The following is a 14,686-nucleotide window of genomic DNA, read 5'->3' as shown; positions in this document are numbered from 1 at the left end:
AAAAAGAGATAACTTCTGGAATTTTCATTTACAAGTGTGACTTAAATGGACAAAAAGAAATTGATTTCAATTTCTTGAAATGGAATGTATTTATCATGCAAGAACAGGTGCAGGGTGGGAAGTAAACAAAACACTGGATGGCTTGACTAACTTTTCATGGTTTTGTTCTAGAGAAATGATCTCTAGTGGTGAAGAAGAGTTTTTTTGTCTTTAGGTTTATTTATTTATTTTATCTAATATGTACTTATATAGCTTCCTAGTGCCAAGCTTTAAAGACTTTATAAATAGGAGTTCACTTAATCCTAACAGTCCTATAAAATAGACATTAATTTTATCCATGTTTTATGAGTGATAAAAAATGAGGCCCAGAGAAGTTAACTAACTTCCCTAAGCTAACACAGCTGGCAAGTGGCATGGCTGAGATTTGATTCTAGGTGGTTCCCTGCTCCAAAGTCCATGCTCTTCGTTTTCTAAAAAACTGAACCCCTACCTTATCTATAGGTATTCTCAGCTTGTAGAAATTAAATGGGGAAGGAAGAAAGGAAGGGAGAGGGAGAGGAAGGGGGAAAAGGAGAGGAAAACAGAGGGAAGGCGGGAAGAGGATCATGTTAGAAGAAAAATCATCAATGAGAATCATCACTATCATCAACCTGGGTTTATTTAATTTGATACCATACATTTAAAGTGTGCACCATTTGAAAATGTTTCCAGTGTAATCTTACATATGTTGCAAAGCAAGCATGCCTGTACTTGAAAGCAGTGTAAAAGTGCATCACAATCTGGGTCTGCTTCAAATATTTAATTTGCTGCATAGCTTATGATGATGGAAGAATAAAGAGACTAAATAGACTATTTAGTCATATTTTTCAGGATATTCAGAAGCTTCTCAATAATTGGCTAAGGAAAAATATGCATTATCAGAATAAAGGTTCCAGTTTCTACTGTGGCCCTAAGAAATTATATTCTGTAGACTCACCTGAGTTTTGACTTTTGCAAAAAGAGGTTAAATAGGTACTAGAGAGATGCTTTCTGTGAACGTGTTTTCTAGGTACATACAGCTGCCTCCTAACATGTAGACATTCTTAACATGTGGTTATGAAATATAGGGTGACACTGTACATGTATGTTAACACTGCACTTGTGTGCATGCTGCAGAGGCAGTAGTCTAGAGCATGTCAGGATGCACAGGAAATAAGACTATAGGTGGAGCTGAAACAGTGGGACCCAAAGAATGATAGTGTGTGAAGCGATTTGAGTAAATGTAAGACAAGACGACAGAAAAATATTTATGTAACAAAGCTAACGATTCAAAATGTCATGCCCAAACATTCATTTGTTTGAGTTTGCTTCCTAATAAATTAATTTGATAATTGAAGCAGCCATGCTTTGGGGAGTCACATAACAAAATGCTTTGGCACTTCAGACTTCTGTGAACATTACACTCTAGTCCTGTCCAGAATGGCACATCCCACTTGTTTCTTTAGAGCTTGGATGCATTCTTTCTTTATGATGGCTTAAAACTTTGTGTCTTGGCTCCACTAAGAGTATCTTGATAGAGCTCTTTCTTAAATAAATACTCTTCCCAAAATTTTTGCTTTGTTTTAACTACTTTCCATGCTCTGATAATTCTTACCATATGGAGCAAAACATTTCGACACTTTTATTTATTTAGGAGAGCAGAGGCCCTTATTTTTTCTTCTTTCTTTTGATAGAACTCAAAATAAGGAAGTGATAATATTTCAAAAATGATTTATATTAAAGAAAAATGTGCTCTATCTCTACCTCAGAAGGGGAAAAAAATCCCCATCAGGTTTTGGACTACCTATAATTTGATTCTTCTTGTGATGTTCCCTGAGTTATTATTTAAATCACTAGAATGCAGCCAAGACTATGGGGGGACAGGTTTTTTTTTTTAAGTGAGTTTTGTTCAGTGAGATCTCCAGGGTCTGTAAGTATAGGCACACAATACGTTCACAAAAGTATTTGTGAGTAAATGAATAAAACAACATTCTGGAATGCAATCTAAATGAAAAACTCATGAATTTCAAAAAAAATTTTAAGAGATTAATCCCAATGAATAATGGAATTGTTGTTTTACAGGGCTGTGTAAGCATGGTTTCTTAGGAAGGTTTTGCTTCACAATACCTGCTGGAAAAAAAATTATATTTGCTTGTTTAGAAGTTCTCATAAAAATCACCTGCTCTAATTTTTAATCATCGGTAAAAATACAAAAGCTTGTAAATCCTGGTAGCTATTCATAAAAGCCTGGATAAAAAAACAAACTTCTCCATTATAGAATGTATACTGTGAACATTTCTTTCTATTAAATATTTGGTAGTATTTCTGAATTTTAACCTGTTCTTTCTACAAAAATCATGTTTTTCTCAGACTTCCTGATTTTCAAGTTCTGGGGCTTCCTCACCTAAAATTTGTCCTCTAGATGGAGATCTGTCTTTTAAGCAAAACTGCATAGCAGACTCCCCACAAATCTGACATCATATCTCATATATACATGTATATTTACATCTTTAACTTTCCTTTTTAGACTGGATCTTTAGATAAGTGCTACTCCTACTATCGTCTCTTTTCACCAACTTGGCCTTCCCTCTTGTCAAGATCTATGTTAGTTGGGCAGGGCTGTCTTGCATAATCTGGTTAGGTTTCCCTTTTCTGTTGGAACATTCCAGTCCTCTGTTCTCCTGGTTTAAAGACTCTACTGTGAAATATGACCCAGTAGGCAAGTCAGGGCAATGGCTGTAACCAATGGAGAGCTACGTGAAACTGACAGTCGGAAAGAGGTGGAGACCATGTGGGCTGCCGCCATGTGGTTGATGTTGGCGGGACCCTGGTATTCAATACCACCCTCTTCCCTTTCATTTTTACACATCTCCCACACTTCTGACTCATTCAGTAGAATTTAATCTGTTGCTTTTTCTGATTCTCTCTTTTTCCATTCTTGGCCAACCAAGAAATGTGCAGAATTCACATTTCCTTAGACAAACACTTTTCAGGTAATTTCTTCATATTAAAGGGGTCATTTGCTTCATTAGCTAGTTCCTAATTGAGAGTAAATAAACTTGAAGAAATGATCACCGTGTGATTGATCAGCTTGCCTAACTTTGCCACCATCAAATAACATGCATTTTATCACATGGTGTTTGCATTTTTTCACAGTGAATTGAAGAATTAAAATTACTATTCTATACTCAGTATTACCTATTATTTCCTTTGGAAATACATTGATCTGGGAAGTTCTGCCAACACTGGATTAAGACATCACTTTTAAAGAGGAAGGGAGAACAGAGCGGGAGATGGTCTGTTATGGCTGATCATCTGACTTCCTCTTTGCAGAGTCAGGTCAAAGTGATCCTATAGGTCAGATCAGGCCCCTTTCTTGGAATATTTAGGCCTCCTAAACATTCTCTACATGGAAAAACCTACCTCACAAGGGTGGATAGTTTTAAAATATCTTCAAAACCAAACATTGGTTATGCTAGTCATAAAAGATTTTTAACAGTACTGGAAATACAAAGAATAATACTTTGATTTCTCTAGTTTATATCCCAAACCATGATAGGTTTTGACTCCCTTAGTTTTTTCTGTTTAACAGCCCTGCAATATAAGTTGCAATAATAAAAAACTATTTGTTTGCTTTCGTTTTAAAATTAGGTTTTCAGAATATTTTGTACTTGCTAACTAGGTAATGCTTATGCTCACAGTCTGAATTATCTAAATGCCTCACTCTCTGTCACTAGGAGTCTCAAAATAAACCTACAATTTGAAAAAAAATGTGATTATGCCAGTTTTCTTCATAACTGTTTGCTGCTGTGAAGTCAAAGGACGGATTACATACTTGAGAAAGCTACATTACCTTATTTTTCTAAGTTTTTCTTTGTAAGACATATACTCTTATTTTATGTTGTATGAAGTTTAAATTTTCCACATGTCTAGTTCTCCTTTTCTTTTTTTCCCCCCTATACAGAATTCCACTGCCATCAACAACCACCCGATCAACAAACACGAGAGACACCCTCTCAAAAAAAAAAAAAAAATCTATCACAATCACATATCCTTTTCTTAACATCTGAAAAAAGAGGAAGAAAATGGATTGATAATTGCCATTTCCCCTAACATGAATAATTGGATTATTATTAAGTTGCATGTTTGTGTAGAGAAATGGGAGAGAATAAGAGAGCAATAAAATTTAAAAAGATGACTCATTTTCTTCAGTGTCACTCATACTCACCTCTCCTTGTCATACATGTTCCTTACCATGACTTTTTAAGCATTAAATTTTTATATGTTCCATTGCCACATAACCAATGTCAGTATGTAGCCACTCCTCTGAGAACTCAGTAACCACATAGTGTTTTAGAGGCTGTCAGGAAAAGTTCCAAATATCTGTAAGAAATTGGTTTTCTGTTTACTTTATTTACATTCAATAAAAATACTACCAATAGAGAGTATTGATAAGAGATGTCAACAATTTTCTAAGATATGTATCAGCTATGGGATTAATAAATATTTGATATTATAAGGAATTTCTTCCTTCATAGTTGAGAGAAGATCCTGTGGTCATTGCTCTTCTGTGCAATTTTCTTCTTCCATTTTCTCTAAATGGGGAGGAGACAACTCCACTGACCTCATAAAGTTACTGTGAAGATTAGATGAGGCAATTCATGTAACATACCCGCAGCACTCAACAAATGTATTATTATTATTATTATCATCATCATTATTATGGTTTTTACTTCTAAGGCTAACAATGCCTGACTCTGCCCATATCCTCTTCTTACCAGTGATTCTTTACTGATTGTTTCAGGCTCTGATGGAATTGGTTTTACCAAATGTCAATTTCCACAAGCGTCTTCAAGGAGGAAGAGGGAGAGAAAGAAGGCATTGTGAGCACACGTATGCTCCCCACGTGCAAAGGTCCCTGGAAATTACCCTGTGGTCATGCTCCTGTGTTTTCATTATTATTGATAATTTTCTACTAAGGCTAATTTTGCAGTGGCCTGGGGTTTTGATAGATTCTGTTTAGGCTAACTCTGCTGTAAGTTAGGTGACAGCAATTATCTGGTCAAATACAGCAGTGACAGTTAATCTGATTCTTTGGTTTAAAATTTGTAATCTTTTTTTTAATTATCTAAGTAAGAGAAAAGATCCCCTTTGAGACCAAGTTGCATTTACGTATGACTAAATTAATTAATATTTGATTTCTCTAACTTCTCATTTGGATCTTTGGATGTGAAAACTTCCAAAGAGTCAGAAGTAAAATCTTGCACCCTAGGAAATAAGCACATACATTTTTCTTCTTTATCCTAGTACTGATTACAGAGCCTCAAAGTCTTGCTTAACACTCATTCCCAGACTGTGTCTTATATTTGCCAGTTTCCATATGGAAAAATAATTGTTTATTATTCCAGTTTTCCATGTAAAGGAATGTCCTATCATTATTTATTATGCCTGGGAATAACTGTAATGACTTCAATTAAGTTTTGAGGTAATTAAATATTTATGTTTCTAGTCTTTATGCTTTTGCACTATAATATAGCTGTCTTTAAATTTTTCCAAAACCATATGTGGAATTTTGGAATCAAGAAGTATGAAATCATCTCACCTTTCCTAGCTTGGAGCTAAATTTGTATTCAGTTTTGAGTTGATGCTGGTGGCTCGGTTTAAAGAAAGCACTTAGACTTTTCTTTAAACTGATGGCCATGGAAGTGTAAGCACAGAGAAGCCTGAGTATTTAAATGCCAAGTCGACTGCATAACCCAGAAGGGTAACATCTAGGGAGTCCTAGGCTAGGAGAGAATATTGCTGTATTCACAACAGCTTCTTCCTCTTCCCTCTTTCTCCCAACATGTTTATGGAAGTAAAAACTTGGTAAAACCCATACCAGTGGTGAACATGAGACATCCAAATGAAAGACTGCTAAGAGGGGAATGTGGGAAGAGCCAAGCATTGCAGGTAATTGTGTCAAGCAACCAACTTTCCTGCTTGTAGCCATTAAAGATTGTTACCTTGAACAATTTGCTTCTCCCTATTTTTGCCTTGAACAATTCACTTCTCCCTAGAACTTACTTTCCTCAGCTGCAAGATGAAAAGTATGTACTAGAAGGTCCCTCAGGTTCCAAGGCTGACATCCTGAGCACTAATTCAGCACATTTTATCACCCCTTATTTTTTCCTCCCATGATCACTGACAGCATCATTCCCCCAAAAGCATAACTTGCCAAAAATGTAAGGACGTAGTTACTTTCCTTACGCTGAAGATCACTCTGATAAAGAGCACAATTTCAGGGCCTATTGATCTCCAAAAACTTTTTAAACATGGCTTTACAATAATATTGACTTAGAACTAGTCTAAATCAATTTCTTCCCTCTATAGTGTTGATATATGTCACAGTGTTGATATATGTCATGGGAATTTCTAACAGATGGGCATTAATGATGTAAAAAAAAAGCGTTATTTTTTTCTTTCACAGACAGCTTTTTAGTTGGAACAGTTTTATTTCGGAGTGCAGTTTATAGATACTATCAAAGTGTAGGTTCTGCACAAAGAAAGCGGTTCCCTTGCTGTTATTTTGGTATGGAAGAGCCCGAGCATGGTTTTCAGTGCCAACTGGCAGTCAATTTCAAAGCAACCACAAGAACTCAGTTATCAGCCCATCTCAGTTTCTTGATAATAAAAGTAAATACACTATTGCCTCACTCTCTTCATCCACACCACTGTCATCATTAGTATGATCATACATTATTAAAATGAGGAATATAACATCAGGCTAACAGTGGATCATAGCATCTTGCTCATGTGAAAAATATCCGCACTGCTGAAAGCAAGTTTCATCATTATGACCAGATAGCTTTAAAAATTATTTTTTATTGGTGATGAGTTCAGAGGTAGAGAAAGTAGGTACTTAAAAAAAAGGAACAAAAGTTCTATTTTTGGCTTTTCTGCCACCGACTCATAGTATTAAGTTGAACTGGGGACCAATCTTCGTCTGTTAGCTAAGCCTATTCATACAAGAGGCTTAGTTAATGGATGAAAGTGAGAAAATGCTTTGACTTCCGTAGTTGAATGTTACAGAACTGCTGAGATCACTTATATAAATATTTTTCTTTGAGGTCCTCAGAAGATAGGAATTTTATAAATATTTAATATTATTGTTGCACCTTAGGTACAAGTAGACAGGAAAATTATGATACTCCCGTATTTAAGTAAGAAATAACCTATTTCACACAATCTTAGTTCAGACCAAGCGTCTTTGCCTGAGCTTGTTACTGTCCCTTGGGCTTTCTTTTTTCCTTCCTCCTTCCCCTTGCAGTTGATGAATGTGGAAATATAAATAAACCTTCACAGCAGAGAGGGTTCCAAGGTGAGGAAGCTCAGCATGGGGACAGTGCCACTGGCTGGAGGCGAGCTGTGTATCAGAATGGGCGAGGAGGCAAAATAAACATTACATTTCAAGTTCCTGATTAAAGAGTGTGAGAAAATGATTCATTTTAAGAATGAGCAATTTGGTTTTGAATGTTCTGAACTTAAGTAAGACCTCACTGAATCTCTAGTTTTGTCTGTTCTGGTATTTTTTAGACATATGGAAGAAAAAAACTGAAAAATGTGATTGTCACTGGCATGTTTAGCATTACTCTGTTTATTTCAAGTGGAGTCTTCCAAAATTAATTTACCTGTTGCTTTGCAAATTTTTGTCCAACAAGCTATTCATCCAAGGTTTTAATGCAACTAGGTTTTGTAGTGATGTTCTTGGAATGCATACAAGGGTTATTTTTGGATGGTGGAATTTCAAGTGAATTTTTTTTAGTTTACATTCTTATTCATAGGTATCTGCATTTCCTGACTTTTTTCTTTAAATAAGGGGTATCACTTTAACAAAAAAAAATAGTTTTAAAAATAGTTGGAACCCCTTACCACTGATTTCATTCCCCTCTGTGCCATAAATCTCAAGTTTTTAATGGACCTATGCTTCCTTCCTGTTTTCCTTACAGATGTAAGACAAACAGTTAGGAAGTAATTAATTTCCAAATTGGGAAACTGAGTCTTATATGCAATTGAGTGGGGAATTGGTTTTAATATAGGGAACGGGGACACCTAATGAAGCACACTTAGCTAAAGTTTTCTCTTTTGGCTTCATTTATTGGGGTAGTTCAAGCCAAAACAGAGTGGGTTTCTTGAGTATGAATTATGCTAACAGTATTCTGTTTATTGACTTAATCTCAAGATGATTTTCTTAGTTTTAATATTTATTGAGTACTCAGGGTGTTTTAAATCACAGATTTAAAGCCAGTCACAGATGAACGAAAGACAACTTCACACTCAATGATCTTATTTAATAGAATAATAAAAACCATTTAAGACTTTCTTTTTTGTATATTTATGTGTGGTCTTTTTTATTTTTGCCTCAATATCGATGCAGAGCAGAATATTCCTTTATATCTGGGGGCCAAGCTTTCCTCTCACAGTCCAACTTTATTAAGAGGATGCTTCCAGGAATCTGGAACTGTATCTCTTTACTCTTCCTTCATTTATTAAGCACCTATTGCATACTAGTTCATGTTCTAGGCAACAGGGTTACAACAAGGAAGTAGAAGCAGTTTCTGACCTGAAGAGGCTACTGGAGAAGAATAAGCATACAGTCAGGCTTTGAAGTTTTAGGAGTGCCATCATGAGGTCTGGACAAAGCATTTCATGGGCTCCGCTATCGAGGGGTTCATGTCATCTGGTCGAACTGTGGGAGGAGGACCAGAAAATACTTCAAAGAATGAAGAGAAAAGCCAAACGTGGCAGAGTGAGCAATCTGAAAAGGCACAGCGATATAAAACCTCAAGGCTGTCTTTTGAGGATTCTAGAGGTAATGTGTATAGAGGGCAATGGGTGAGTGAGATGCAAGTGAGGGCAGGTGAGGCTGAAAAGGCCACCTGAGTGTGAATTTGGGATTTATAGAACAAGCCCCGGGAAACAGATGGGAGTCCTGCGTTCCAGGATCCTCTATGTTAGGAACACAAGTAGGGTCATAAACAGGTAGTTTGCCTTTGATCACTCTGGAGTCATTTGACTCTCCTGAAATCCCGCCCAATGAGATGAGTCACATGCTGCCAGGAGCCGCCCCTCCCGGCTTTCATGCTCCCATTTCGTTCCTCTCTTTCCGTCCTCCCCTCCTTGTCACGGCAGCAGCCAAGTCCCTTGGTGCTTGTACAAACCCACTTCTAGGTTTGCAACTCTTAGGCTGCTACCGCCTGTCCCAAGGTTTCAACATCTCTCTTACCTGAATCTGGCCTGCTGTCATGGGCTAAACCTGGAGCGCTCCATCGCCTCTCTCAGCGGCATGAGTCCCTCGGATCCACTCACGGGCTGCCTTCCAGATAGGGGCAAATATGCCCAACCCTTGGGAGAACACTGTTTGGATGCATGCTGGTAACTTTGGACAAGTGATGGGGGAAAAAAGGAAACAGGAGCAAGGAAAAAACAGGCTGGAACATGACTTGAAGAGAAAGAATAAGAAATATAGGTGGCCTGTGAGGAGCCTCCCACTCCAGAGTCAACGGCCCATGTTTGCAATATTTTTCTTACCCAGAGTTTTTCATCTTATATCCTCTCTTGCTTTTCTGTTTTGTATTACTTTTTTGTATTTTTGTAAGCCACCTTAGAACTTTTTTTGAAACATGCAAGAGTATAAATACATGCCAAATAAATAAAGAATGTAATTTACAGTCGCCACATTGAGTAGTCAGCATTCTGAAGACAGGAGTGATGTGGTTAGAGGTAGAGGCAAAAACACTTTTTAATAAGTATGATCATGGCCAGAACTTGGGGTAGCAGGAAAAAGAAGACTTCAAGTTAAAATCTAACTACCAAATGGCGCTTCAATCCCGACTGACTCTGCTGATGGCAAAGTAGTTTGGCAGAATTTGTCCCCTCAAAACCAGACCTAATCCAGCCACGACCAGGAGGAAGGCCAGTTTCCGGGCCCTGACTCCTGCGGTCAGGAACAACACTGCCCCAGATTTGGGCCCCCGCTGGGTGAGAGGGTGAGAGAGATGTGCTTAAGGAGGCGCACGGTGACCCTTCTCAGGGTGCGGGCATCGCCGGGCACTGTGGCTTCGGAAATTCAGGGGCAACAGAGAGACTAGGGAGGGGGCTTTCTTTCCTTCCCACCGAACCCCGGATTATCACTTTCAACACTCAACCCTCCTCCTCGGCTAAACGTGCCCTCTCACCAGTGTCATTCTTTCCCCAGGGCGCCCCCCACCCCACCCTCCTTCCCAGCGAGTGCCCAGGCTCTCCCGGCACCAGCACGCACCTCACTCCTCTTCCCTCTGCCCCGGCCCCCTTCCCTTGGCTTCCTCCTCCCTCGCCTTCTACGACGCCCCTCGAATCCCTGTCCCGGCAGGGACCTCGCGGACCAAGTCGAGGTGCAGGGCACAGGTGGACGGGCGGGAAGCCGGGGGCGGGCGCGGGTGGCCAGGCCCCGACTGGTCGGCTGGGCGGGGGGAGAGCGGGTCCCGCGCTGCGGGCGGACGGGCGGGCCCGGGGGGCGGTCCCAGGCCGCCGCCGCCCCTTCAGCCTCCCCCGCGCGCCGCCAGTCGGCGGGAGCCCAGGTGCCGGCGGGCAGGAGGCGCCCGAGGATGGGCTGCTGGCCGCTGCTCCTGCTGTGGGGGCTGCTCCCCGGCGCGGCGGCGGGGGGCTCGGGCTGGACCTACCCGCACCGCACGATGCTCGACTCGGGGGGCAACTACTGGCTGAGCTGGGGCCCGCGGGGTGGCCGGCTCTCCTTCCGCCTCGAGGTGCGCACGGCCGGCTACGTGGGCTTCGGCTTCTCGCCCACCGGGGCCATGGCAGCTGCAGACATCGTCGTGGGCGGGGTGGCCCACGGGCGGCCGTACCTCCAGGTAAGCGCGTCCCCTCCCGGATTCTGCAGGGCGCCCCGGGCCACGGCTTTCTCTCCCGACGGCCAGGCGGGACCGCCGCCTCCGCAGCCCCAGCCCAGCATCCCTCCACCACCGGCTCCTGCACCCCTGGGCTCCCCGCCTCCGCCGCCGGGCGCCGAGGTGTCGCCCCGGGACGTTCAGCACGGGTGACCCCAGGCAGTTTACGGTCTCTGAACACTTTACTGTCCCCACGCCACACTTACTAGATCCCCCAGGTACACACCTGCCACGCAGCCTCCGTCATTCAAAATGGGAAGGGAGCGGGACCCCGCTTTGGGGAGCAAACGGGACGGCTCTCAGGACTGGAGGGACCGGCTGTCAGCTTTAGCACTTTGCTGTCGTGTGCTCTGGGGTCGGGGATCTCAGAACATCCCAAATCACGGGTCTTACGGAGTCCTTAGGCACGCGGCTGCGGTCACCCACAGATCGGAGAGATGAATGAAAAGGCCACAGGAATCATTTAGGAACTTTGCTATGCCGAGACCGCTTAGGAAGACGCTTTTAGACATCTGCAAAACCTAGGGTCCCCAGGCAAAATCCCCTATTAAGTGGCGAACTTTTCACTGTAATAGCCAACAGTTCATTTGACAGTTGCTGATTTGCCTTGAAAGAGCCGAGTATAGACGTTGTCTCTTCATAGGTGTCTTTATGAATAAGAAAAAAAACCTGTGAGATTAGAATGATTTAGGTGGTCAGGTTTTCTGTACATCTTTATCTGTCTTGACTAACATTTGGACACTATTTCACTATGATACAATATCGTGGTAAATATCCTCTGTTCCTTATCAAAGTTCATCCCCAAATACTGTCCTTTGCTCCATGTCTGTTGATCCAAATGAAAACTCCTAGTTCTGCATTGTGCAGAGGCTTTGATAATATTAAAATCATTGTGCCCAATGGATTTCAAATGCATTCTCAATAATTTTATCCCTGATTCCTAAGTTTGATTTCCATGCCGTTCTGACTGAGATGCCATCAAATTTGAATCCTAATTCCAGCAATGACCTATTAACTTGGGTTGGAAATAAAGAAAACAACAGCAACAAAAAAGTCCAAAGCATCTTGTCTTTTTTTCATAAATTAATCCTTTCCTCTCCCCAAAATAAGTACCCTACAATGCCAATAAAATGAAGTTGCACTGAGTTGAAGTCATTGATGTATGAATTTTCTCCTGATGCTTTATCTCAGACATTAAATTTGTAAACCAAGAATCTGACCCCCAGACACAGGCCTCACTAGCTGGAAAACATAACTCTCTGATACAAAATAGACAATACCTTATTTAAATAACTATGGGAGCCAAGTCCTTTTGTTTGTGTGTCTGATGGTTTAGGGTAGTGAGGGTAATATGCCCCTTGACTATACCTGCATATTTTGTTGAAGAGGGCATGGGAAATCTTACCATGGTACTATCATAAAATAGGGTATGCTTTAAAAGATAACTTGATATTGTTTTCCCCAAATGAGTAGGATTTCTAGAAAGCCCATCCAATTTGATATCAAGGGAAAGACCAAGAATAGAATCCTGTTTCAGCATGCCATAATTGACTCACCACAAACTTAGACTTTGTTAAATTACATGGTGTTTTCACACTGTGGGTGGTGGTTCTTTAAGAAGGGTTAATTAAGTGCTCTTTAGATTGGTTTTGAAACATAACACTTTTCTTAAAGTAATTAGTGACTACATATCCCTATGAGATAAATCTTAGAAATGGAATCTTTCCAAATATAGTTAATGAGCAAGAAATAGAATTTCCCCCTCCATTTTTATTCTTAAGGAAATAAAGTCCTTATTTTTATATATAAAGGATAGTTATTTTCTAAGTTAACTGCATCCTTTATTATCCCATTTCCTACTCATTTTAGGATATATAAAGTACAATAAAAATTATGCTTATCAGTTGAGCAGAGGGAAATATATTAAAAACGTCTCTAATAACATGGAAGACACAAAACACTAAAAATAAAAAGGTATATCAGTTCTATGGATCTTCCAAGCTGTGTGATTCCATCTTCCAATACTTGAAATTGAACCTTCTCCCTAGAAACCATTAATCTGTGATTATTCATACAGTGATGTGATAAGGGAATCCTCAGCAACTATACAAAAAGGTAAATAGGGTTTTTAAACATAGTGTATGTGATGCCATTAGTAAACTTTGGATGTCTTGTAATTTTACTCCCAGAACAACTTTGCATGAAACAGTGAAACAGAAAGCATTCTCATTTCTGAGGCATCAACATATGTGCAGCAGCCTTCGATAGGAGGAGATGGCATCAGGCTATTGGATAAAAACCTAAGTTGACCTCCCACTCACCTTTCCTTGTATTTTATTTCAGTTTTTCTTATTTAATTTTAAAAATCTTAACCTTTAGATATTTTTATTTTGTTATTCTGACTTTTGGTTTCTGATTATCTTAAACTCCTCTTTTCAATAAGATGTAAAGTTCTAGATAACTACATAAAATAAATTCCAGCCAACCAGGTAGACAGTTGTTGGCTAAATAGACGTCACAAACCCAGCTGCCTAACAGGCACCAAATGCAAAAGAATGAAAGGGTTTCAGTGGAACAGATAGTATATAATGCAGCAGAGAGCAGAGGGGATTGAGGAAACCAGAGATTTTTGTGAGTGACGTACTGTTATGCGGGAAAGTAAATCAAGTACTGTCAGATCTTAGGTTTGATTTGTTTTTTTGAGAGAAGATGGAAATTTAGATTTGTATGTAACTGAAATGTTCTGATTACAAAATACTGGCCACAACTTAAGTTTGTATAAAGCACCATGTTATGTACATATACGACCTATGTCAACTGAAATATATCCCATGGGCAACTTAATATGGGGCCAAGAGGGAAAAAACTAAGGTTAGTAAAGTATCAACCCAAATTATGAAAATCCATGAAAATCAGGGAGGCTGGTCCCATTTCTTTCCAAGCCAGGTTTACTCTGTGCTAAAAATGACCAGTGTCAGAGGAGACCACCAATTATTGTGGTTATCTATTGTTATGTAAAAGACCATTCCAAAACATAGTGGCTTAACACAATGGCAACAGTTTGTTCACGAATCTGCAATTCAAGTAGGGCTGAGAGAGGACAGATCTCTGCTCCACCTGGTGTCAACTCCAAGGTGAGTGGCTGCAGCAAGGCTCACGCACTTGCTTGTCTGACTGGCAGTTGATGTTGGCTGTTTGCTGGAACCTCAGCAAGGGCTGTGGTAGCACTGTGACCTCTCCATGTAGCTGCTCAGCTTCCTCACAGCAGAGTGTCTGGGCCTCTAGAGCGAGGGTCAGGTGGAAACTGTATAGCCTTTTCTATCTTGGCCTTTGAGTCATGCAGTATGTCTCTCCTGTTGTAGTTTCAGTCCCATTAAATTCAAGAGGGAACAGACTTCACATCAACATCACTGACCTGCTGTGGTCTCCTTTATACCACCACACTCGAGTACTTGTCTTCACACACACACACACACACACACACACACACACACACACACACCACCACACTCGAGTACTTGTCTTCACACACACACACACACACACACACACACACACACACACACACACACACACACCACCACACTCGAGTACTTGTCTTCACACACACACACACACACACACACACACCACTCACAGGGAGTTAGTGAACTGGTAGTCTTTCTATACCATACTCCCTCCTCTCTCCCCTCCAGAAAAAGAATTGTGAACTTCCACAACCCCTTCTTTTCCAATGGATGCCA

The 14,686-nt window shown here is 40.4% G+C and overlaps 1 protein-coding gene and 1 long non-coding RNA gene across 3 annotated transcripts in view; one reads left to right on the top strand and one right to left on the bottom strand.

The window, feature by feature from the left end:
- Window positions 1-8,406: 8,406 nt before the first annotated feature.
- On the bottom strand, window positions 8,407-14,320 carry LOC140845466 (uncharacterized). Of its 2 annotated transcripts, none has more exons than XR_012124236.1 (3): window positions 11,170-14,320; window positions 9,284-9,436; window positions 8,407-8,746 (listed from the first exon to the last, which is right to left on the bottom strand). It is a non-coding gene; the product is annotated as an uncharacterized lncRNA (long non-coding RNA). The 2 variants fall into 2 exon arrangements; XR_012124237.1 differs by having other exon boundaries at window positions 9,284-9,414; window positions 11,170-14,319.
- MOXD1 (monooxygenase DBH like 1) overlaps window positions 10,587-14,686 on the top strand; it is a 79,409-nt gene continuing 75,309 nt past the window's right edge. Inside the window, exon 1 of the mRNA XM_036994185.2 lies at window positions 10,587-10,907. Within this exon, the coding sequence (XP_036850080.2) occupies window positions 10,644-10,907 (264 nt within the window). The 5' untranslated portion in view covers window positions 10,587-10,643. The remainder of the gene's footprint in view (window positions 10,908-14,686) is intronic.

This window comes from Manis javanica, chromosome 13, assembly GCF_040802235.1.
Source record: "Manis javanica isolate MJ-LG chromosome 13, MJ_LKY, whole genome shotgun sequence".
NCBI classification, from domain to species: Eukaryota; Metazoa; Chordata; class Mammalia; order Pholidota; family Manidae; genus Manis; species Manis javanica.
The sequence above is the reverse complement of the archived record's forward strand: the minus strand, read 5'-3'. Positions and strand labels throughout refer to the sequence as shown.